The 23381-nt window shown below is 48.3% G+C and overlaps 1 protein-coding gene across 2 annotated transcripts in view; it reads right to left on the bottom strand.

The window, feature by feature from the left end:
* Positions 1 to 23381, bottom strand: part of LOC115183922 (F-actin-uncapping protein LRRC16A) — a gene marked incomplete at its 5' end in the record, with an annotated part of 152199 nt that overhangs the window by 56294 nt on the left and 72524 nt on the right. The window contains 7 exon segments of one of the 2 annotated variants that reach the window (XM_029744898.1): positions 1979 to 2047; positions 4207 to 4379; positions 11911 to 11965; positions 13094 to 13193; positions 16261 to 16342; positions 18964 to 18975; positions 21824 to 21893. In XM_029744898.1, coding sequence (XP_029600758.1) covers positions 1979 to 2047; positions 4207 to 4379; positions 11911 to 11965; positions 13094 to 13193; positions 16261 to 16342; positions 18964 to 18975; positions 21824 to 21893 — 561 coding nt within the window. 2 annotated transcript variants of the gene reach the window in all.

The following is a 23381-nucleotide window of genomic DNA, read 5'->3' as shown; positions in this document are numbered from 1 at the left end:
GGCAGGTAGACTAGTGGTTAGAGTGTAGGGGCGGCAGGTAACCTAGTGGTTAGAGTGTAGGGACGGCAGGTAGCCTAGTGGTTAGAGTGTAGGGGCGGCAGGTAGCCTAGTGGTTAGAGTGTAGGGACGGCAGGTAGACTAGTGGTTAGAGTGTAGGGGCGGCAGGTAGACTAGTGGTTAGAGTGTAGGGACGGCAGGTAGCCTAGTGGTTAGAGTGTAGGGGCGGCAGGTAGACTAGTGGTTAGAGTGTAGGGGCAGGCAGGTAGCCTAGTGGTTAGAGTGGAGGGACGGCAGGTAGCCTAGTGTTTAGAGTGTAGGGACGGCAGGTAGACTAGTGGTTAGAGTGTAGGGGCAGGCAGGTAGACTAGTGGTTAGAGTGTAGGGACGGCAGGTAGACTAGTGGTTAGAGTGTAGGGGCAGGCAGGTAGACTAGTGGTTAGAGTGTAGGGACGGCAGGTAGCCTAGTGGTTAGAGTGTAGGGACAGGTAGCCTAGTGGTTAGAGTGTAGGGACAGGTAGCCTAGTGGTTAGAGCGTAGGGGCGGCAGGTAGTCTAGTGGTTAGAGTGTAGGGACAGGCAGGTAGACTAGTGGTTAGAGTGTAGGGGCAGGCAGGTAGACTAGTGGTTAGAGTGTAGGGGCAGGCAGGTAGACTAGTGGTTAGAGTGTAGGGATGGCAGGTAGCCTAGTGGTTAGAGTGTAGGGGCGGCAGGTAGCCTAGTGGTTAGAGTGTAGGGGCAGGCAGGTAGCCTAGTGGTTAGAGTGTAGGGACGGCAGGTAGACTAGTGGTTAGAGTGTAGGGGCGGCAGGTAGCCTAGTGGTTAGAGTGTAGGGGCGGCAGGTAGCCTAGTGGTTAGAGTGTAGGGGCGGCAGGTAGCCTAGTGGTTAGAGTGTAGGGACGGCAGGTAGCCTAGTGGTTAGAGTGTAGGGACGGCAGGTAGCCTAGTGGTTAGAGTGTAGGGACGGCAGGTAGACTAGTGGTTAGAGTGTAGGGACGGGCAGGTAGCCTAGTGGTTAGAGTGTAGGGGCGGCAGGTAGCCTAGTGGTTAGAGTGTAGGGACAGGCAGGTAGACTAGTGGTTAGAGTGTAGGGGCAGGCAGGTAGACTAGTGGTTAGAGTGTAGGGACGGCAGGTAGACTAGTGGTTAGAGTGTAGGGGCGGCAGGTAGCCTAGTGGTTAGAGTGTAGGGACGGCAGGTAGCCTAGTGGTTAGAGTGTAGGGACGGCAGGTAGCCTAGTGGTTAGAGTGTAGGGGCGGCAGGTAGCCTAGTGGTTAGAGTGTAGGGACGGCAGGTAGACTAGTGGTTAGAGTGTAGGGGCGGCAGGTAGCCTAGTGGTTAGAGTGTAGGGACGGCAGGTAGCCTAGTGGTTAGAGTGTAGGGACGGCAGGTAGCCTAGTGGTTAGAGTGTAGGGACGGCAGGTAGCCTAGTGGTTAGAGTGTAGGGACGGCAGGTAGCCTAGTGGTTAGAGCGTTGGGCCAGTAACCGAAAGGTTGCTTGATCGAATCCCCGAGCTGACAAGGTAAAAATCTGTCGTTCTGCCCTGAACAAGGCAGTTAACAAACTGTTCCCCGGTAGGCCGTCATTGTAAATAATAATTTGTTCTTAACTGACTTGCCTAGTAAAAATAAGAAATATGTCCTCTGGTTGTGTTTCTGGTCATATTCACTACAGTACTAGCTAGATCTCCATTGGTCCTCTGGTTGTGTTTCTGGTCATATTCACTACAGTACTAGCTAGATCCCCATTGGTCCTCTGGTCATATTCACTACAGTACTAGCTAGATCTCCATTGGTCCCCACCCAGGAGATCCATCTCTGCCATCTCTTTCCAGAGGCTCTCCTTTCCCCTCCTCTCCCATCCCCTACTCCCCTCCTCGAGACATCCTCATATGTCTGCTACATCCTTCCTCCCTGTTACAGTACACACACACACACACACACACACACACACACACACACACACACACAATTGCTACTCACTTCTCCAGAGCAGCTGCTACATCCTGGAGACCTTGAGGACTGATGTTGTTCTTATCCCAGATCACCGTCCTGGTGGAACAGATCAGAATCATCTATCAATCACATATCAAACCCTCCCACTGTCTGGTATCTACAGTAACACACTTTAACAGAGAGACAGACTGAGAGAATCTTCAGAGCACATCTCAAAACAATTACTCATAATACTCAAATATTTCATCATTCAAACCATCATCAGAGTGTCTGAGACAGTCCTCTCCTCTCCAAACCATCATCAGAGTGTCTGAGGCAGTCCTCTCCTCACCAAACCATCATCAGAGTGTCTGAGACAGTCCTCTCCTCTCCAAACCATCATCAGAGTGTCTGAGACAGTCCTCTCCTCTCCTCACCAAACCATCATCAGAGTGTCTGAGACAGTCCTCTCCTCACCAAACCATCATCAGAGTGTCTGAGACAGTCCTCTCCTCTCCAAACCATCATCAGAGTGTCTGAGGCAGTCCTCTCCTCACCAAACCATCATCAGAGTGTCTGAGGCAGTCCTCTCCTCACCAAACCATCATCAGAGTGTCTGAGACAGTCCTCTCCTCACCAAACCATCATCAGAGTGTCTGAGGCAGTCCTCTCCTCTCCAAACCATCATCAGAGTGTCTGAGACAGTCCTCTCCTCTCCTCACCAAACCATCATCAGGGTGTCTGAGACAGTCCTCTCCTCTCCAAACCATCATCAGAGTGTCTGAGACAGTCCTCTCCTCTCCTCACCAAACCATCATCAGAGTGTCTGAGACAGTCCTCTCCTCACCAAACCATCATCAGAGTGTCTGAGGCAGTCCTCTCCTCTCCAAACCATCATCAGAGTGTCTGAGACAGTCCTCTCCTCACCAAACCATCATCAGAGTGTCTGAGACAGTCCTCTCCTCACCAAACCATCATCAGAGTGTCTGAGGCAGTCCTCTCCTCTCCAAACCATCATCAGAGTGTCTGAGACAGTCCTCTCCTCTCCAAACCATCATCAGAGTGTCTGAGACAGTCCTCTCCTCTCCAAACCATCATCAGAGTGTCTGAGACAGTCCTCTCCTCACCAAACCATCATCAGAGTGTCTGAGGCAGTCCTCTCCTCACCAAACCATCATCAGAGTGTCTGAGGCAGTTCTCTCCTCACCAAACCATCATCAGTGTCTGAGACAGTCCTCTCCTCACCAAACCATCATCAGAGTGTCTGAGGCAGTCCTCTCCTCTCCAAACCATCATCAGAGTGTCGGAGGCAGTCCTCTCCTCTCCTCACCAAACCATCATCAGAGTGTCTGAGACAGTCCTCTCCTCTCCAAACCATCATCAGAGTGTCTGAGACAGTCCTCTCCTCACCAAACCATCATCAGAGTGTCTGAGACAGTCCTCTCCTCTCCAAACCATCATCAGAGTGTCTGAGACAGTCCTCTCCTCTCCAAACCATCATCAGAGTGTCTGAGGCAGTCCTCTCCTCACCAAACCATCATCAGAGTGTCTGAGACAGTCCTCTCCTCTCCAAACCATCATCAGAGTGTCTGAGGCAGTCCTCTCCTCACCAAACCATCATCAGAGTGTCTGAGGCAGTCCTCTCCAAACCATCATCAGAGTGTCTGAGGCAGTCCTCTCCAAACCATCATCAGAGTGTCTGAGACAGTCCTCTCCTCTCCAAACCATCATCAGAGTGTCTGAGACAGTCCTCTCCTCTCCAAACCATCATCAGAGTGTCTGAGGCAGTCCTCTCCTCTCCAAACCATCATCAGAGTGTCTGACAGTCCTCTCCTCTCCAAACCATCATCAGAGTGTCTGACAGTCCTCTCCTCTCCAAACCATCATCAGAGTGTCTGAGGCAGTCCTCTCCTCTCCAAACCATCATCAGAGTGTCTGAGGGAGTCCTCTCCTCTCCAAACCATCATCAGAGTGTCTGAGACAGTCCTCTCCTCTCCAAACCATCATCAGAGTGTCTGAGGCAGTCCTCTCCTCTCCAAACCATCATCAGAGTGTCTGAGACAGTCCTCTCCTCACCAAACCATCATCAGAGTGTCTGAGACAGTCCTCTCCTCACCAAACCATCATCAGAGTGTCTGAGGCAGTTCTCTCCTCACCAAACCATCATCAGAGTGTCTGAGGCAGTTCTCTCCTCACCAGACCATCATCAGAGTGTCTGAGGCAGTCCTCTCCTCACCAAACCATCATCAGAGTGTCTGAGACAGTCCTCTCCTCACCTTAGTTTGCTGTTGATCTGCAGGGCCTTGGCCAGCATCTTAGCCCCCATGTCTCCCATGGCGTTCCCACTGATATCCACCCTGGTCAGACTGGTGTTGCTGCCCAGAGCATTCAGCACAATGGTCAGGTCTGTCTTCAGCTTAGAGTCAGCCAGGGACAGAGACGTCAGGGGCTGCAGGGGGACAAGGGATACTCAATCATTCATAAATTCATTCAATAAATCAATTACATTTATTTATATAGCCCTTTTTAACCCTAACACTTTCACAGTAACCCAGCCTAAACCCTAACCCTTTCACAGTAACCCAGCCTAAACCCTAACAGTTTCACAGTAACCTCAGCCTAAACCGTAACCCTTTTACAGTAACCCAGCCTAAACCCTAACACTTATACAGTAACCTCAGCCTAAACCCTAACACTTATACAGTAACCTCAGCCTAAACCCTAACACTTATACAGTAACCCAGCCTAAACCCTAACACTTATACAGTAACCTCAGCCTAAACCCTAACACTTATACAGTAACCTCAGCCTAAACCCTAACACTTATACAGTAACCTCAGCCTAAACCCTAACACTTATACAGTAACCTCAGCCTAAACCCTAACACTTATACAGTAACCTCAGCCTAAACCCTAACACTTATACAGTAACCTCAGCCTAAACCCTAACCCTTTTACAGTAACCCAGCCTAAACCCTAACACTTATACAGTAACCTCAGCCTAAACCCTAACCCTTTCACAGTAACCTCAGCCTAAACCCTAAAGAGCAAGCAGAAACAAAAGCACAGTGGCCAGGACAAACTAGAGCGGAACCAGGCTCAGAGGGGAGGCCCAATAAGACTCAGTCTCCACAATGCTAATCTATGCTCCCATGTGAAAAAACCCCAGTGAAAGTTATTTTTCTTGTTAGACTCTTTCTCTTTGATAGATGTCTTGACTTTGAGCTCAGAAAAAAAGTAAAACGTAAGAAACATTCTTCACTTCAAAAAGCAACTACATTATTGGCCCGAATTTCATACCTTTTTACAGCTTGGCAGCTCCAGTTTTCATCTCTATAACTTTGATCTCATTAAACTAAGTCCCCAGACACAGCACCTCTCAGCACGGATACCAATTAACATTGGATTATTTTCTGCCTGACATTTCACATTTTCGGGGATTTTCCTGGACATAATAAATGAAATGGGTGCCTCAGATATCCAAATGCAAAGCCTACAACTGGGATGAAATGCAGACAGGTTTAGAGGAACAGCGTCGAGGTCAAAGCTAACATCAAGCCTTTAAACATCCCATCACATCCCATCTCTGCTCAGCAGGGAGCTGCATGTAGATTGACTAGATTTGAAACCATTTTGTCCGTTTTGACTGACTACTAAAAGACCTTGACCAGAGAGATTATAGCCACAGTTCAAACAGCTAACTGAGGAATAGCTTAGTATCCAGCTGGTTTGGTAGAGGGGGAGAGTGAGACGAGGGGAGACGGGGGAGGGGGAGACAAGCGGGGAGCAGACATCAAAAGCTGTGTTATGCTGACTCTATTCTGTCTGGTTCAGAGTTAAACTACTGACTCTGTTCTGTCTGGTTCAGAGATAAACTACTGACTCTGGTTCAGAGATAAACTACTGACTCTGGTTCAGAGATAAACTACTGACTCTGCTCTGTCTGGTTCAGAGATAAACTACTGACTCTGTTCTGTCTGGTTCAGAGATAAACTACTGACTCTGTTCTGTCTGGTTCAGAGTTAAACTACTGACTCTGTTCTGTCTGGTTCAGAGTTAAACTACTGACTCTGTTCTGTCTGGTTCAGAGTTAAACTACTGACTCTGTTCTGTCTGGTTCAGAGATAAACTACTGACTCTGTTCTGTCTGGTTCAGAGATAAACTACTGACTCTGTTCTGTCTGGTTCAGAGATAAACTACTGACTCTGTTCTGTCTGGTTCAGAGTTAAACGGCTGACTCTGTTCTGTCTGGTTCAGAGTTAAACGGCTGACTCTGTTCTGTCTGGTTCAGAGTTAAACGACTGACTCTGTTCTGTCTGGTTCAGAGATCAACTACTGACTCTGTTCTGTCTGGTCCAGAGATCAACTACTGACTCTGTTCTGTCTGGTTCAGAGTTAAACTACTGACTCTGTTCTGTCTGGTTCAGAGATAAACTACTGACTCTGTTCTGTCTGGTTCAGAGATAAACTACTGACTCTGTTCTGTCTGGTTCAGAGATAAACTACTGACTCTGTTCTGTCTGGTTCAGAGTTAAACTACTGACTCTGTTCTGTCTGGTTCAGAGTTAAACTACTGACTCTGTTCTGTCTGGTTCAGAGTTAAACTACCGACTGTTCTGTCTGGTTCAGAGTTAAACTACTGACTCTGTTCTGTCTGGTTCAGAGATAAACTACTGACTCTGTTCTGTCTGGTTCAGAGATAAACTACTGACTCTGTTCTGTCTGGTTCAGAGATAAACTACTGACTCTGTTCTGTCTGGTTCAGAGATAAACTACTGACTCTGTTCTGTCTGGTTCAGAGTTAAACTACTGACTCTGTTCTGTCTGGTTCAGAGTTAAACTACTGATTCTTTGGTCTGGTTCAAATCCAGGCATCCAGACTACTGCTGCACTATAATGTACACTCCCCAACGTACAGTGTGCATTTGGACAGTGACGCTAAAACGTTACATTTGGCTTTATATTCCAGAATTTGGGGATTTGAGATCAAATGTTTTATATGAGGTTGACAGTACAGAATGTCACATTTTATCTTTAGGTATTTTCATATCTATCTGTTTTACCATTTAGAAATCAATGCAATTTAATAAGTATTTGGACAAATTTCACTATATTTGTCACGTCCTGACCATAGAAAGCTTTTATTTTCTATGGTAGAGTAGGTCAGGGCGTGACAGGGGGTTTTGTCTAGTTTTTTTATGTCTATGCTGGTTCTAGTTTCTTTTTTCTATGTTGGTTTTTTTTTTGTCTAGTTTTGTATTTCTATGTGGGGTTCTAGTTTCTGTATTTCGATGTTTATTTGGGGGGGATGATCCTGGTCATCGTTGTCTCTAATTGGGGATCATATTTAAGTTGTTGTTTTTCCCACTAGGTTTTGTGTGAGATTGTTTTGAGTAAGTGTATGTTGCACCTCTTCGTCACGGTTTGTTTTGTTTATGAGTTTATTTGTATGTCTTCGATAGTTTCACAGTTTTAATAAAATGTGGAACGATACACCCGCTGCGCCTTGGTCCCATTCTTCAGACAGCCATGACAATAGTGTATAACATTTTGGCAAAAGTTTAGTGTTTGGTCCCATATTCTTAGCACACAGTGACTACATCAAGCTTGTGATTCTACAAACTATTTGGATGCATTTGTAGTTTGTTTTGGTTGTATTTCAGATTATTTTCATAAATTAATGGTAAATCATGTATTATGTAATTTTGGAGTCACTTTTATTGTAAATAAGAATAGAATATGTTTCTGAACACTTATACATAAATGTTTTATCTTTATTTAACCAGGCAAGTCAGTTAAGAACAAGTTCTTATTTACAATGACGGCCTACCCCAGCCAAACCCGGGCGATGCTGGGCCAATTGTGCGCTGCCCTATGGGACTCCCAATCACGGCCGGTTGTGATACAGCCTGGATTCGAACCAGGGTGTCTGTAGCACTGATATGCAGTGCCTTAGCCTGCTGCACCAATTGGGAGCCCCATCCAATAGATGTGGATGCCTCCATGATCATGGATAATCATGGTAGCGTTAGGTCTCTCATTCAGACGACGGTGTGTGGGAGCAGAGGTATCTTTGAATTTGTTCTGTGTAAAATAATATTTAATCAGTGGAGGCTGCTCAGAGGAGGATGGGGAGGACAATCCTCACTGAATTTCATAAAAATGTAAATAGTGAAACGTTCAAAAAGTTATCCTTTTTAGATAAAACTATACTAAATATAATCACGTCACCAAATAATTGATTAAAACACACTGTTTTGCAATGAAGGTCTACAGTAGCCTCAACAGCACTCTGTAGGGTAGCAACATGGTGTAGCCGGAGGACAGCTAGCTTCCGTCCTCCTCTGGGTACATTGACTTCAATACAAAACCTAGGAGGCTCATGGTTCTCACCCCCTTCCATAGACTTACACAGCAATTATGACAACTTCGGGAGGATGTCCTCCAACCTATCAGAGCTCTTGCAGCATGAACTGACATATTGTCAACCCAATCAAAGGATCAGAGAATGAATATAGTACTGAAAGCATAAGCTACAGCTAGTTAGCAGTGCATAAATTGTGGTGAGTAGTTGACTCAAAGAGAAAGACAATAGTTTAACAGTTTTGAACAAACTTAATTTCTTCCGAAATGAAGGAGAAGCAAGAGAGCGAGAGAGCGAGATCACTCGGTATATTTCATAGTATATTTTTTTCACTTTCACTTACTTACATCGAATGCAGCTAGCTAGTTTAGCCTACTCAAACACCCGGCTCAAACAGAGAGGGATGCTATGTTAGCTAGCTGGCTATGGCTATCCAACACTGGAACTCTTCCAAGTCAAGGTAAGCTTTTGGTTTTATAAATATATTGCCACCGGGACTCGCCGGTGTAAACTGCTTGCTGCTGACTGTACACTCTACTGCATGATTGTACTAACGCGTTAGTTCAAGTACTTCTAGCCAACTATGACGTACAACAATGTATGCTGTGTGTAGCGGTTAGCGGTCATGATATGAAGGTTTAGCTTGGAATGTTTTTTTTGGGTCTGGTCACAGACAGCTGATGTGTTGTGCACTGAAGTCCACAAGCGAAGGGAAAAGTTGAGCGGAGAAGAGCGCGTGGAAAGATGTAAGAAGGAATTATATATACACCGAGCTGCTTGTACGTGGCTGCTATGAAAGCGAACTGTGTTTGCGTGTGATCAGTGGTGTATTCTTAAACGGAAGCAAATGAAACGCCGATAAACTGAATTTGTCCAATAGAAACTCTTGTTTGCAACTGTTGGACTAATGACTACACCCTAGATCAGCTAGATGCAGGCAAGAGTGTTGAAGGCGGAATGTGTCACCTTGATTACTCAAATTTCTCTCCACCTGTGCACCTATGTTGTAAACTCTCATTCATAAACTAGGTTGTAGCAACCTCATGATGGGTATAGGGAAAATCCGAGTATAATGTAGTCGCCTAAACTTAACAATGTTACATTGAGCTGGGTGAATGGAATATACATGAGAGTCATCCAATATGCTGTAATAGAAATAAGACCATGTTAAAATAAATAAATCATCCTCCCTCATCTCAAACGGCACCAACCACCACTGTAATACATGTACGTTTTTCTTGTATATTTTTATCCCATAAATCAGGGTTCGTACAGACAGTGGCAAGTCAAATTCAAGGACTTAAGTACTTTTTCAATCACTAATATTTATTTTCAAGGACCATCAATTTGTAATAGTTCATATTATGCCATTGCTTCTAGTCGCCACCAGATGGCAGTATATCACCACAACCTCACGAGAGAGAAAAAAGCTAACTTAGTATTCATCACTACCTTACAAGTTCTACTCAATAATACTTTGTTTCACTACTTACTTACTACATACACGAGTGGTACGTCAGGCCTGATGATGTTGTAATTTGAGTAGTGATGAGCAGAGTTGTAATTTGAGTAGTGGTGAGCAGAGTTGTAATTTCAGTAGTGATGAGCAGAGTTGTAATTTCAGTAGTGATGAGCAGAGTTGTAATTTGAGTAGTGATGAGCAGAGTTGTAATTTCAGTAGTGATGAGCAGAGTTGTAATTTCAGTAGTGATGAGCAGAGTTGTAATTTCCGTAGTGATGAGCAGAGTTGTAATTTCCATAGTGATGAGCAGAGTTGTAATTTCAGTAGTGGTGAGCAGAGTTGTAATTTCAGTAGTGATGAGCAGAGTTGTAATTTCAGTAGTGGTGAGCAGAGTTGTAATTTCAGTAGTGATGAGCAGAGTTGTAATTTCAGTAGTGATGAGCAGAGTTGTAATTTCAGTAGTGGTGAGCAGAGTTGTAATTTCAGTAGTGATGAGCAGAGTTGTAATTTCAGTAGTGATGAGCAGAGTTGTAATTTGAGTAGTGATGAGCAGAGTTGTAATTTCAGTAGTGATGAGCAGAGTTGTAATTTCAGTAGTGATGAGCAGAGTTGTAATTTCAGTAGTGATGAGCAGAGTTGTAATTTCAGTAGTGATGAGCAGAGTTGTAATTTCAGTAGTGATGAGCAGAGTTGTAATTTGTGTAGTGATGAGCAGAGTTGTAATTTCAGTAGTGATGAGCAGAGTTGTAATTTCAGTAGTGATGACCAGAGTTGTAATTTCAGTAGTGATGAGCAGAGTTGTAATTTGAGTAGTGATGAGCAGAGTTGTAATTTGAGTAGTGGTGAGCAGAGTTGTAATTTCAGTAGTGATGAGCAGAGTTGTAATTTGAGTAGTGATGAGCAGAGTTGTAATTTCAGTAGTGATGAGCAGAGTTATAATTTCAGTAGTGATGAGCAGAGAGGTTACATCCCTCACTCTGCCCTGCACAGCATTCAGAGAGGTTACATCCCTCCACCCCAGACACAGTGATTCTACCCCACCACCACCACCACCACCTCTACCACCACCTTCACCCCAGACACAGTGATTCTACCCCACCACCACCACCACCACCACCACCACCACCACCACCCCAGACACAGTGATTCTACCCCACCACCACCACCTCCTCCACCCCAGACACAGTGATTCTACCCCACCACCACCACCACCACCACCACCACTACCACCCCAGACACAGTGATTCTACCCCACCACCACCACCACCACCTCCACCACCACCAGCCCCCTCTCCCTCCACCCAGACACAGTGATTCTACCCCACCACCTCCACCAACCCCCTCTCCCTCCACCCCAGACACAGTGACTCTGCAGAGATCCAGAATAACACCATCCCCTGTAGGCAGGGCAGCCCAGGCTGAGGGAGGAATGACAGGGATAATACTCAGAGGGAGGCTGGGATTTACTGTAATATGTACATAAATGATCCAGAGAATGATGAAACATGCTGTAATGTATTTATTAAACCTTTAAATAAAGGCCCAGTGCAGTTAAAAATGTGATTTTCCTGTATTTTATATATATTTCCACACTATGATGTTGGAATAACACTGAAATTGTGTAAATTATGATTATGCCCTTTTTAGTGTAAGAGCTGTTTGAACAGTTTTGGCCTGCCTGGTGACATCACCAGTTAATAGACCAATTAGAAAGAGCGTTCCAAACCTCTCTGCCAATAACAGCTAGATTTCAGTTTCCCTCCCTACTCAGACCACTCCCAGACAGTTCAGCTAAATTCTTGCTTGAGAAATTGCTCTTTCCTAAGAAGCTATTTTTGATTATTTTTGACTATTTTAATTGAAAACAAGCAAAATAAGGTACAATTTTTTTTACCCAGAAATTATTTGAAATTGAGATACAAAAAAGGGTTGCATTGGACCTTTAACCATGTTGGTCTCGTTGAGATAAAACGGTATTTTTCAAGAGAGACCTGGACCAAGACAGCAGCAGCAACACATCCGTTTCAGACAGTAATACTTTCTGCTGTGAAACCTTGCAGGTGAATGAAGTGTTACCAAACCACCTTGGTTGACGAGGAAAGACAAAGTGTTTCTCTGATAATGACATTCAACTCATACTGATGGAAAACTCACCGATTCCTCTTCCTGAATCATATGAACCAGGTTGTCCAACACAGGGGCCAGATTTCTGAGAAACAAAGAGAACCGGTAATGAGGTTTCTATAGACTAAAACAATGACAATATGGAGTTACAATGGTGTGTAACCGTATGTGTGTATGTTAAGGGATGTGTTGTGTGTTTGTTAAGTGTATGGGATGTGTTGTGTGTATGTTAAGTGATGTGTTGTGTGTTTGTTAAGTGTATGGGATGTGTTGTGTGTTTGTTAAGTGTATGGGATGTGTTGTGTGTTTGTTAAGTGTATGGGATGTGTTGTGTGTTTGTTAAGTGTATGGGATGTGTTGTGTGTATGTTAAGTGTATGGGATGTGTTGTGTGTTTGTTAAGTGTATGGGATGTGTTGTGTGTATGTTAAGTGTATGGGATGTGTTGTGTATATGTTAAGTGTATGGGATGTGTTGTGTGTATGTTAAGTGTATGGGATGTGTTGTGTGTATGTTAAGTGTATGGGATGTGTTGTGTGTATGTTAAGTGTATGGGATGTGTTGTGTGTTTGTTAAGTGTATGGATGTGTTGTGTGTATGTTAAGTGTATGGGATGTGTTGTGTGTATGTTAAGTGTATGGGATGTGTTGTGTGTTTGTTAAGTGTATGGGATGTGTTGTGTGTATGTTAAGTGTATGGGATGTGTTGTGTGAATGCTTCCATCTCCAGCCAGACAGTAAGGATATTGGTCCTGGCCCCCCCCCCCCCCCCCAGCGCTGGCCTAGCCCACCCCCACCCCCCAGCGCAGGCCTAGCCCCCACCCCCCAGCGCTGGCCTAGCCCCCCCCAGCGCGGGCCTAGCCCCCCCCCAGCGCGGGCCTAGCCCCCCCCCCCAGCGCTGGCCTAGCCCCCCCCCAGTGCTGGCCTAGCCCCCCCCCCAGTGCTGGCCTAGCCCCCCCCAGCGCTGGCCTAGACCCCCCCCTAGCGCTGGCCTAGCCCCCCCCAGCGCTGGCCTAGCCCCCCCCCCCCCCCCCCAGTGCTGGCCTAGCCCCCCCCCAGTGCTGGCCTAGCCCCCCCCAGTGCTGGCCTAGCCCCCCCCAGTGCTGGCCTAGCCCCCCCCAGTGCTGGCCTAGCCCCCCCAGTGCTGGCCTAGGCCCCCCCCCCCCAGTGCTGGCCTAGCCCCCCCCAGTGCTGGCCTAGCCCCCCCAGTCGTACTTGGACTTGATGTTGTTGAAGTTCTTCCCCAGTGAGAGGTGTCGGATGGATCGGTTCTTGGCCAGCCACACCAGCAGAGTGGACAGGTCAGAGTCCAGACCTGGAGGAAACACAAACCAATCATCTAAAGGGCATTCTGGGAGCCAAAGCAGTAACACATCTGATTCAACCAATCAGCTAATCACAGACTTTAAATGAATCATTATATTAGTCGAGTCAGCTACACTACTGGGTTTGTTGGGCTGGAGAAAAAGACTACACCCAGCCCCCCACACCACCCTCTACACCCAGCCCCCCCACACCACCCTCTACACCCAGCCCCCCCACACCACCCTCTACACCCAGCCCCCCACACCACCCTCTACACCCAGCCCCCCCACACCACCCTCTACACCCAGCCCCCCCACACCACCCTCTACACCCAGCCCCCCACACCACCCTCTACACCCAGCCCCCCCACACCACCCTCTACACCCAGCCCCCCACACCACCCTCTACACCCAGCCCCCCCACACCACCCTCTACACCCAGCCCCCCCACACCACCCTCTACACCCAGCCCCCCACACCACCCTTTACACCCAGCCCCCCACACCACCCTTTACACCCAGCCCCCCACACCACCCTCTACACCCAGCCCCCCACACCACCCTCTACACCCAGCCCCCCACACCACCCTCTACACCCAGCCCCCCACACCACCCTCTACACCCAGCCCCCCACACCCCCTCTACACCAGCCCCCCACACACCACCCTCTACACCAGCCCCCCACACCACCCTCTACACCCAGACCCCCCCACACCACCCTCTACACCAAGCCCCCACACCACCCTCTACACCCAGCCCCCCCACACCACCCCTCTACACCCAGCCCCCCCACACCACCCTCTACACCCAGCCCCACACACCACCCTCTACACCCAGCCCCCCCACACCACCCTCTACACCCAGCCCCCCCACACCACCTCTACACCCAGCCCCCCACACCACCCTCTACACCCAGCCCCCCCACACCACCCTCTTACACCCAGCCCCCCCACACCACCCTCTACACCCAGCCCCCCACACCACCCTCTACACCCAGCCCCCCCACACCACCCTCTACACCCAGCCCCCCACACCACCCTCTACACCAGCCCCCCACACCACCCTCTACACCCAGCCCCCCCACACCACCCTCTACACCCAGCCCCCCCACACCACCCTCTACACCCAGCCCCCCACACCACCCTCTACAACCCAGCCCCCCCCACACCACCCTCTACACCCAGCCCCCCCACACACCCTCTACACCCAGCCCCCCACACCACCTCTACACCCAGCCCCCCACACCACCCTCTACACCCAGCCCCCCCACACCACCCTCTACACCCAGCCCCCCACACCACCCTCTACACCCAGCCCCCCACACCACCCTCTACACCCAGCCCCCCCACACCACCCTCTACACCCAGCCCCCCCACACCACCCTCTACACCCAGCCCCCCCACACCACCCTCTACACCCAGCCCCCCCACACCACCCTCTACACCCCAGCCCCCCCACACCACCCTCTACACCCAGCCCCCCCACACCACCCTCTACACCCAGCCCCCCCACACCACCCTCTACACCCAGCCCCCCCACACCACCCTCTACACCCAGCCCCCCCACACCACCCTCTACACCCAGCCCCCCCACACCACCCTCTACACCCAGCCCCCCCACAACCACCCTCTACACCCAGCCCCCCACACCACCCTCTACACCCAGCCCCCCCACACCACCCTTTACACCCAGCCCCCCCACACCACCCTTTACACCCAGCCCCCCCACACCACCCTTTACACCCAGCCCCCCACACCACCCTCTACACCCAGCCCCCCACACCACCCTCTACACCCAGCCCCCCACACCACCCTCTACACCCAGCCCCCCCACACCACCCTCTACACCCAGCCCCCCCACACCACCCTTTACACCCAGCCCCCCACACCACCCTCTACACCCAGCCCCCCACACCACCCTCTACACCAGCCCCCACACCACCCTTACACCCAGCCCCCACACCACCCTCTACACCCAGCCCCCCACACCACCCTCTACACCCAGCCCCCCACACCACCCTCTACACCCAGCCCCCCACACCACCCTCTACACCCAGCCCCCCACACCACCCTCTACACCCAGCCCCCCCACACCACCCTCTACACCCAGCCCCCCACACCACCCTCTACACCCAGCCCCCCACACCACCCTCTACACCCAGCCCCCCACACCACCCTCTACACCCAGCCCCCCACACCACCCTCTACACCCAGCCCCCCACACCACCCTCTTACACCCAGCCCCCCACACCACCCTCTTACACCCAGCCCCCCACACCACCCTTACACCCAGCCCCCCACACCCTACACCCAGCCCCCCACCCACCTCTACACCCAGCCCCCACACCACCCTTTACACCCAGCCCCCCCACACCACCCTTTACACCCAGCCCCCCACACCACCCTCTACACCCAGCCCCCCACACCACCCTCTACACCCAGCCCCCCCACACCACCCTCTACACCCAGCCCCCCACACCACCCTCTACACCCAGCCCCCCACACAACCCTCTACACCCAGCCCCCCACACAAACCTTTATACCCAGCCCCCCACACAAACCTTTATACCCAGCCACCCACACAAACCTTTGGACATCCCTGCTTTATACTGGATCAACTGCATTCCCTTGTCTTGTTTTACCGTTGTCAGAGATGTCCAGACTGGAGATGCTGTCTTAACATTATAGATATAGAGAAGCTAGATATAGTCTTACCGTTGTCAGAGATGTCCAGACTGGAGATGCTGTCTTAACATTATAGATATAGAGAAGCTAGATATAGTCTTACCGTTGTCAGAGATGTCCAGACTGGAGATGCTGTCTTAACATTATAGATATAGAGAAGCTAGATATAGTCTTACCGTTGTCAGAGATGTCCAGACTGGAGATGCTGTCTTAACATTATAGATATAGAGAAGCTAGATATAGTCTTACCATTGTCAGAGATGTTCAGACTGGAGATGCTGTCTTAACATTATAGATATAGAGAAGCTAGATATAGTCTTACCGTTGTCAGAGATGTCCAGACTGGAGATGCTGTCTTAACATTATAGATATAGAGAAGCTAGATAGAGTCTTACCGTTGTCAGAGATGTCCAGACTGGAGATGTTGGGGAGCTCAGCGATGCATCCCTCCAGGATCTGTGACCCGCCAGACCTGAGCTGTCAACAGAGAGACAAGATGAGATATGAGAAACAGAACAGCAGCTTCCCTAGTGCTGGGATAACAATAGATGTAGATAGAGAACAGCAGCTTCCCTAGGGCTGGGATAACAATAGATGTAGATAGAGAACAGCAGCTTCCCTAGGGCTGGGATAACAATAGATGTAGATAGAGAACAGCTTCCCTAGGGCTGGGATAACAATAGATGTAGATAGAGAACAGCAGCTTCCCTAGGGCTGGGATAACAATAGATGTAGATAGAGAACAGCAGCTTCCCTAGGGCTGGGATAACAATAGATGTAGATAGAGAACAGCAGCTTCCCTAGGGCTGGGATAACAATAGATGTAGATAGAGAACAGCAGCTTCCCTAGGGCTGGGATAACAATATATGTAGATAGAGAACAGCAGCTTCCCTAGGGCTGGGATAACAATAGATGTAGATAGAGAACAGCAGCTTCCCTAGGGCTGGGATAACAATACATGTAGATAGAGAACAGCAGCTTCCCTAGTGCTGGGATAACAATAGATGTAGATAGAGAACAGCAGCTTCCCTAGTGCTGGGATAACAATACATGTAGATAGAGAACAGCAGCTTCCCTAGGGCTGGGATAACAATAGATGTAGATAGAGAACAGCAGCTTCCCTAGGGCTGGGATAACAATAGATGTAGATAGAGAACAGCAGCTTTCCTAGGGCTGGGATAACAATAGATGTAGATAGAGAACAGCAGCTTCCCTAGGGCTGGGATAACAATAGATGTAGATAGAGAACAGCAGCTTCCCTAGGGCTGGGATAACAATATATGTAGATAGAGAACAGCAGCTTCCCTAGGGCTGGGATAACAATAGATGTAGATAGAGAACAGCAGCTTCCCTAGGGCTGGGATAACAATACATGTAGATAGAGAACAGCAGCTTCCCTAGTGCTGGGATAACAATAGATGTAGATAGAGAACAGCAGCTTCCCTAGTGCTGGGATAACAATACATGTAGATAGAGAACAGCAGCTTCCCTAGGGCTGGGATAACAATAGATGTAGATAGAGAACAGCAGCTTCCCTAGGGCTGGGATAACAATAGATGTAGATAGAGAACAGCAGCTTCCCTAGGGCTGGGATAACAATAGATGTAGATAGAGAACAGCAGCTTCCCTAGGGCTGGGATAACAATAGATGTAGATAGAGAACAGCAGCTTCCCTAGGGCTGGGATAACAATAGATGTAGATAGAGAACAGCAGCTTCCCTAGGGCTGGGATAACAATAGATGTAGATAGAGAACAGCAGCTTCCCTAGGGCTGGGATAACAATAGATGTAGATAGAGAACAGCAGCTTCCCTAGGGCTGGGATAACAATAGATGTAGATAGAGAACAGCAGCTTCCCTAGGGCTGGGATAACAATAGATGTAGATAGAGAACAGCAGCTTCCCTAGGGCTGGGATAACAATAGATGTAGATAGAGAACAGCAGCTTCCCTAGTGCTGGGATAACAATAGATGTAGGCAGAGAACAGCAGCTTCCCTAGGGCTGGGATAACAATAGATGTAGATAGAGAACAGCAGCTTCCCTAGGGCTGGGATAACAATAGATGTAGATAGAGAACAGCAGCTTCCCTAGGGCTGGGATAACAATAGATGTAGATAGAGAACAGCAGCTTCCCTAGGGCTGGGATAACAATAGATGTAGATAGAGAACAGCAGCTTCCATAGGGCTGGGATAACAATAGATGTAGATAGAGAACAGCAGCTTCCCTAGGGCTGGGATAACAATAGATGTAGATAGAGAACAGCAGCTTCCCTAGGGCTGGGATAACAATAGATGTAGATAGAGAACAGCAGCTTCCCTAGGGCTGGGATAACAATAGATGTAGATAGAGAACAGCAGCTTCCCTAGGGCTGGGATAACAATAGATGTAGATAGAGAACAGCAGCTTCCCTAGGGCTGGGATAACAATAGATGTAGATAGAGAACAGCAGCTTCCCTAGGGCTGGGATAACAATAGATGTAGATAGAGAACAGCAGCTTCCCTAGGGCTGGGATAACAATAGATGTGTAGATAAAGAGAGAACTAAAATGGAGGGACATACCACACCGTCTATGGTACAACACCAACAGACATGTTAGAAAAAGCAGGGAGGGTGAAGCAATACAATGAGATGTTAAAAACATGCCATGTCTGTTTATAATTGAGAAACAGTTTACGAAGGGAATAATGATGGAATGATGATGGAATAATGATGGAATGATGATGGAATGATGATGGAATGATGATGGAATGATGATGGGTGTAACTGAATGACAACACCAGAGAAAGCAGTAAGGAGAAGCTTAGAATTACAGCCAAGAGTTAGCCTGGAATTACAGCCAGGGGTTAGCCTGGAATTACAGCCAGGAGATAGCCTGGAATTACAGCCAGGAGTTAGCCTGGAATTACAGCCAGGAGTTAGCCTGGAATTACAGCCAGGAGATAGCTGGAATTATAGCCAGGGGTTAGCCTGGAATTACAGCCAGGGGTTAGCTGGAATTATAGCCAGGGGTTAGCTGGAATTATAGCCAGGGGTTAGCTGGAATTATTGCCAGGAGTTAACAGTAGTTATCAGTAGTTAGTCAGGGTAATACTTACACAGTGACCAAGCTTAGAGCAGCATTAGGGGGAGAGAACAACACACATCAGAGACATACAGGGACCAGTAGCTATTAGAGGGAACAACAACACACATCAGAGACATACAGAGACCAGTAGCTATTAGAGGGAACAACAACACACATCAGAGACATACAGGGACCAGTAGCTATTAGAGGGAACAACACCACACATCAGAGACATACAGGGACCAGTAGCTATTAGAGGGAACAACAACACACATCAGAGACATACAGGGACCAGTAGCTATTAGAGGGTACAACAACACACATCAGAGACATACAGGGACCAGTAGCTATTAGAGGGAACAACAACACACATCAGAGACATACAGGGACCAGTAGCTATTAGAGGGAACAACAACACACATCAGAGACATACAGGGACCAGTAGCTATTAGAGGGTACAACAACACACATCAGAGATATACAGGGACCAGTAGCTATTAGAGGGTACAACAACACACATCAGAGATATACAGGGACCAGTAGCTATTAGAGGGTACAACAACACACATCAGAGACATACAGGGACCAGTAGCTATTAGAGGGTACAACAACACACATCAGAGATATACAGGGACCAGTAGCTATTAGAGGGAACAACACCACACATCAGAGACATACAGGGACCAGTAGCTATTAGAGGGAACAACACACATCAGAGACATACAGGGACCAGTAGCTATTAGAGGGTACAACAACACACATCAGAGACATACAGGGACCAGTAGCTATTAGAGGGTACAACAACACACATCAGAGACATACAGGGACCAGTAGCTAGCTATTAGAGGGAACAACAACACACATCAGAGATATACAGGGACCAGTAGCTATTAGAGGGAACAACACCACACATCAGAGATATACAGGGACCAGTAGCTAGCTATTAGAGGGAACAACAACACACATCAGAGACATACAGGGACCAGTAGCTAGCTATTAGAGGGAACAACAACACACATCAGAGATATACAGGGACCAGTAGCTATTAGAGGGAACAACACCACACATCAGAGATATACAGGGACCAGTAGCTAGCTATTAGAGGGAACAACAACACACATCAGAGACATACAGGGACCAGTAGCTATTAGAGGGTACAACAACACACATCAGAGATATACAGGGACCAGTAGCTATTAGAGGGAACAACACCACACATCAGAGATATACAGGGACCAGTAGCTATTAGAGGGAACAACAACACACATCAGAGACATACAGGGACCAGTAGCTATTAGAGGGTACAACAACACACATCAGAGACCTACAGGGACCAGTAGCTATTAGAGGGTACAATCCTCTGGCTAGATCATCCACATACAATTAGACAAGAGTATTTATCCCAAATGGCACCCTATTACCCATGTAGTGCACTACTTTTGACCATGACCTATTGGGTTCTGGTCAAAAGTAGTGCACTACATATGTAATAGGGTGCAATTTGGGAATCAGAGAAGAACACATATAGTACTGTAGCACACAGTGAGATTGCTTCAAACCAATGGTTCATTATTACACCCACAAAGACTGAAAGGCAAGAGATAATTCAGTAGCTCAACAGCGGTTTAACATTTGAAATGATTTTGCTGACTGTGGATCCTGCTGCAGTGGTATTCAATGAATCTGTGGAAAGACATCTTTATTAGATTAGGGCATGGGGGTGAGAGAGAGTGTGTGTGTGTGTGTGTGTGTTTTCTGTGCATGCATGTGTGTGAGTGCGTGACATAATTAGCCATTTCTATTCCATCTCCTTCCTGTTCCTCTCTTCTCTCTCTCGCTTCGCCAAGTGATCCATTATATAGAGTTATAGTGGACTCATCAGGTATACTTGGAGAGGAGGAAGCTAGAACAGCAGACAGTGCTATGGGATGTTCACTCCAAAAACCATCAAGGCCAAAGATAGAATTCTTAAACTGACGAAGAAGAATGTTCAGCTAAATGTCACATATCTGGACCAAGAACAAGAGATAGATTGTTGCTTTAGCAGATCTGCTAAGGTTTTTAATGTTACATATTAGGACATATAGTACTATAGTGAAGAGACCATTGATGTATAGTACTATAGTGAAGAGACCCCTGACTAATAAAGTTGTCTTTCATATCTATTTCCACAACTGGAAGGCTAAATACATCGTGTTTACATGTCTTGCTAAAGGGCCTAAAAACAATCATCTTCGTTCTTTGACAAAACAGAGTAATTTTACAGATCTGTGAAAAGGGGGAGGGAATTCTCTCTCTGTGTTCTTACCTCACAGCAGCGGAGGTCTAAAGACACTTCCTTTAGCCTCTCTGTGTTCTTACCTCACAGCAGCTGAGGTATAAAGACACTTCCTGTAGCCTCTCTGTGTTCTTACCTCACAGCAGCTGAGGTCTAAAGACACTTCCTTTAGCCTCTCTGTGTTCTTACCTCACAGCAGCTGAGGTATAAAGACACTTCCTTTAGCCTCTCTGTGTTCTTACCTCACAGCAGCTGAGGTATAAAGACACTTCCTGTAGCCTCTCTGTGTTCTTACCTCACAGCAGCTGAGGTATAAAGACACTTCCTTTAGCCTCTCTGTGTTCTTACCTCACAGCAGCTGAGGTCTAAAGACACTTCCTGTAGCCTCTCTGTGTTCTTACCTCACAGCAGCTGAGGTATAAAGACACTTCCTTTAGCCTCTCTGTGTTCTTACCTCACAGCAGCTGAGGTATAAAGACACTTCCTTTAGCCTCTCTGTGTTCTTACCTCACAGCAGCTGAGGTATAAAGACACTTCCTTTAGCCTCTCTGTGTTCTTACCTCACAGCAGCTGAGGTCTAAAGACACTTCCTGTAGCCTCTCTGTGTTCTTACCTCACAGCAGCTGAGGTCTAAAGACACTTCCTTGATGTTGGGGTTGCTGGCCAGACCGAGCAGAAGAGCTCTGCAAGGAAGACAACAATATTGTTTAATACATTTCAGGCAGACTCACTATTGGTTAGGTTTATAATAGAGACTAACAATGAAGAATCCAGTCTAGTTTACGAGATGAAGCATCCAGTCTAGTTTACGGGATGAAGCATCCAGTCTCGTTTACGGGATGAAGCATCCAGTCTCGTTTACGGGATGAAGCATCCAGTCTAGTTTACGGGATGAAGCATCCAGTCTAGTTTACGGGATGAAGCATCCAGTCTAGTTTACGGGATGAAGCATCCAGTCTAGTTTACGGGATGAAGCATCCAGTCTAGTTTACGGGATGAAGCATCCAGTCTAGTTCATTGGATGCTGAGAGAGTGAGATATACACACTGAGTGGACAAAACATTAGGAACCTGCTCTTTCCCTGACAGACTGACCAGGTGAATCCAGGTGAAAGTCACTTGTTAAATCCACTTCAATCAGAGTAGACGAAGGGGATGAGACTGGTCAAAGAAGGTTTTTTAAGCCTTGAGATAATTGAGACATGGATAGTTTGTCACATGGGATGACGCTGGAGAGACGAAGCAGGTACAGGAAGTAACATTTAATAAATAACGAACATGGAACGAGACAGGAACAGCGTTAGCAAACAGGTAACACAAACAAAAGACAATCAAAGCAGAAGCGGGGAACAGAGCTGGGGAACTGACAAATATAGGGGAGGTAATAACAGGTGATGAGTGAGTCCAGATGAGTCCAATATCGCTGATGTGCGTGACGAGGGAAGGCAGGTGTGCGTAATGGATGATAGGAGTGTGTGATGCAGGGGGGGGGGGGGGGGGTGAGCGGGAGCAGACGTGACTGTACCCCCCCCCCCCAGGGGCGCAACTCGGCGTCCCACCTGGGCAAACCGGCTAAGACATGGGCGCTGGGCAAGCCGGTTGGGGCGTGGAAGCCCAAGGAACCGGCAGGAGCGTGAGAGCCTGGCGAGCCGGCTGAGGCAAGACGCCTGGCAATCCCGCTGCAGAGAGGGAGCCCGATGATCCGGTGGAGTGTGACGTGGGATGGGAAGCCGCCGAGCCAGCCAGGGTGTGAAAGCCCGACGGGCTGGCTTAGGCACCCCCGGTTCCATCGGCGGAGGAATCCACCCCGACATCACCAACAAAACAAAAAACTAACAAAAAAAAACTCCTGGACCGGCTGGGCGAACAAAAACGTACGATCTGGCTAGGGTGTGGAAGCCCGTCGAGCCGGCTAGGGTGTGGAAGCCCGTCGAGCCGGCTAGGGTGTGGAAGGGTGTGGAAGCCCGTCGAGCCGGCTAGGGTGTGGAAGCCTGTCGAGCCGGCTAGGGTGTGGAAGCCCGTTGAGCCGGCTAGGGTGTGGAAGCCCGTCGAGCCGGCTAGGGTGTGGAAGCGTCGAGCAGGTGGTGGAAGCCCGTCGAGCCGGCTAGGGTGTGGAAGCCCGTCGAGCCGGCTAGGGTGTGGAAGCCCGTCGAGCCGGCTAGGGTGTGGAAG

This window comes from Salmo trutta, unplaced genomic scaffold, assembly GCF_901001165.1.
Source record: "Salmo trutta unplaced genomic scaffold, fSalTru1.1, whole genome shotgun sequence".
NCBI classification, from domain to species: Eukaryota; Metazoa; Chordata; class Actinopteri; order Salmoniformes; family Salmonidae; genus Salmo; species Salmo trutta.
Note: the sequence above shows the minus strand (reverse complement) of the source record. Positions and strands in the feature narration are given on the sequence as shown.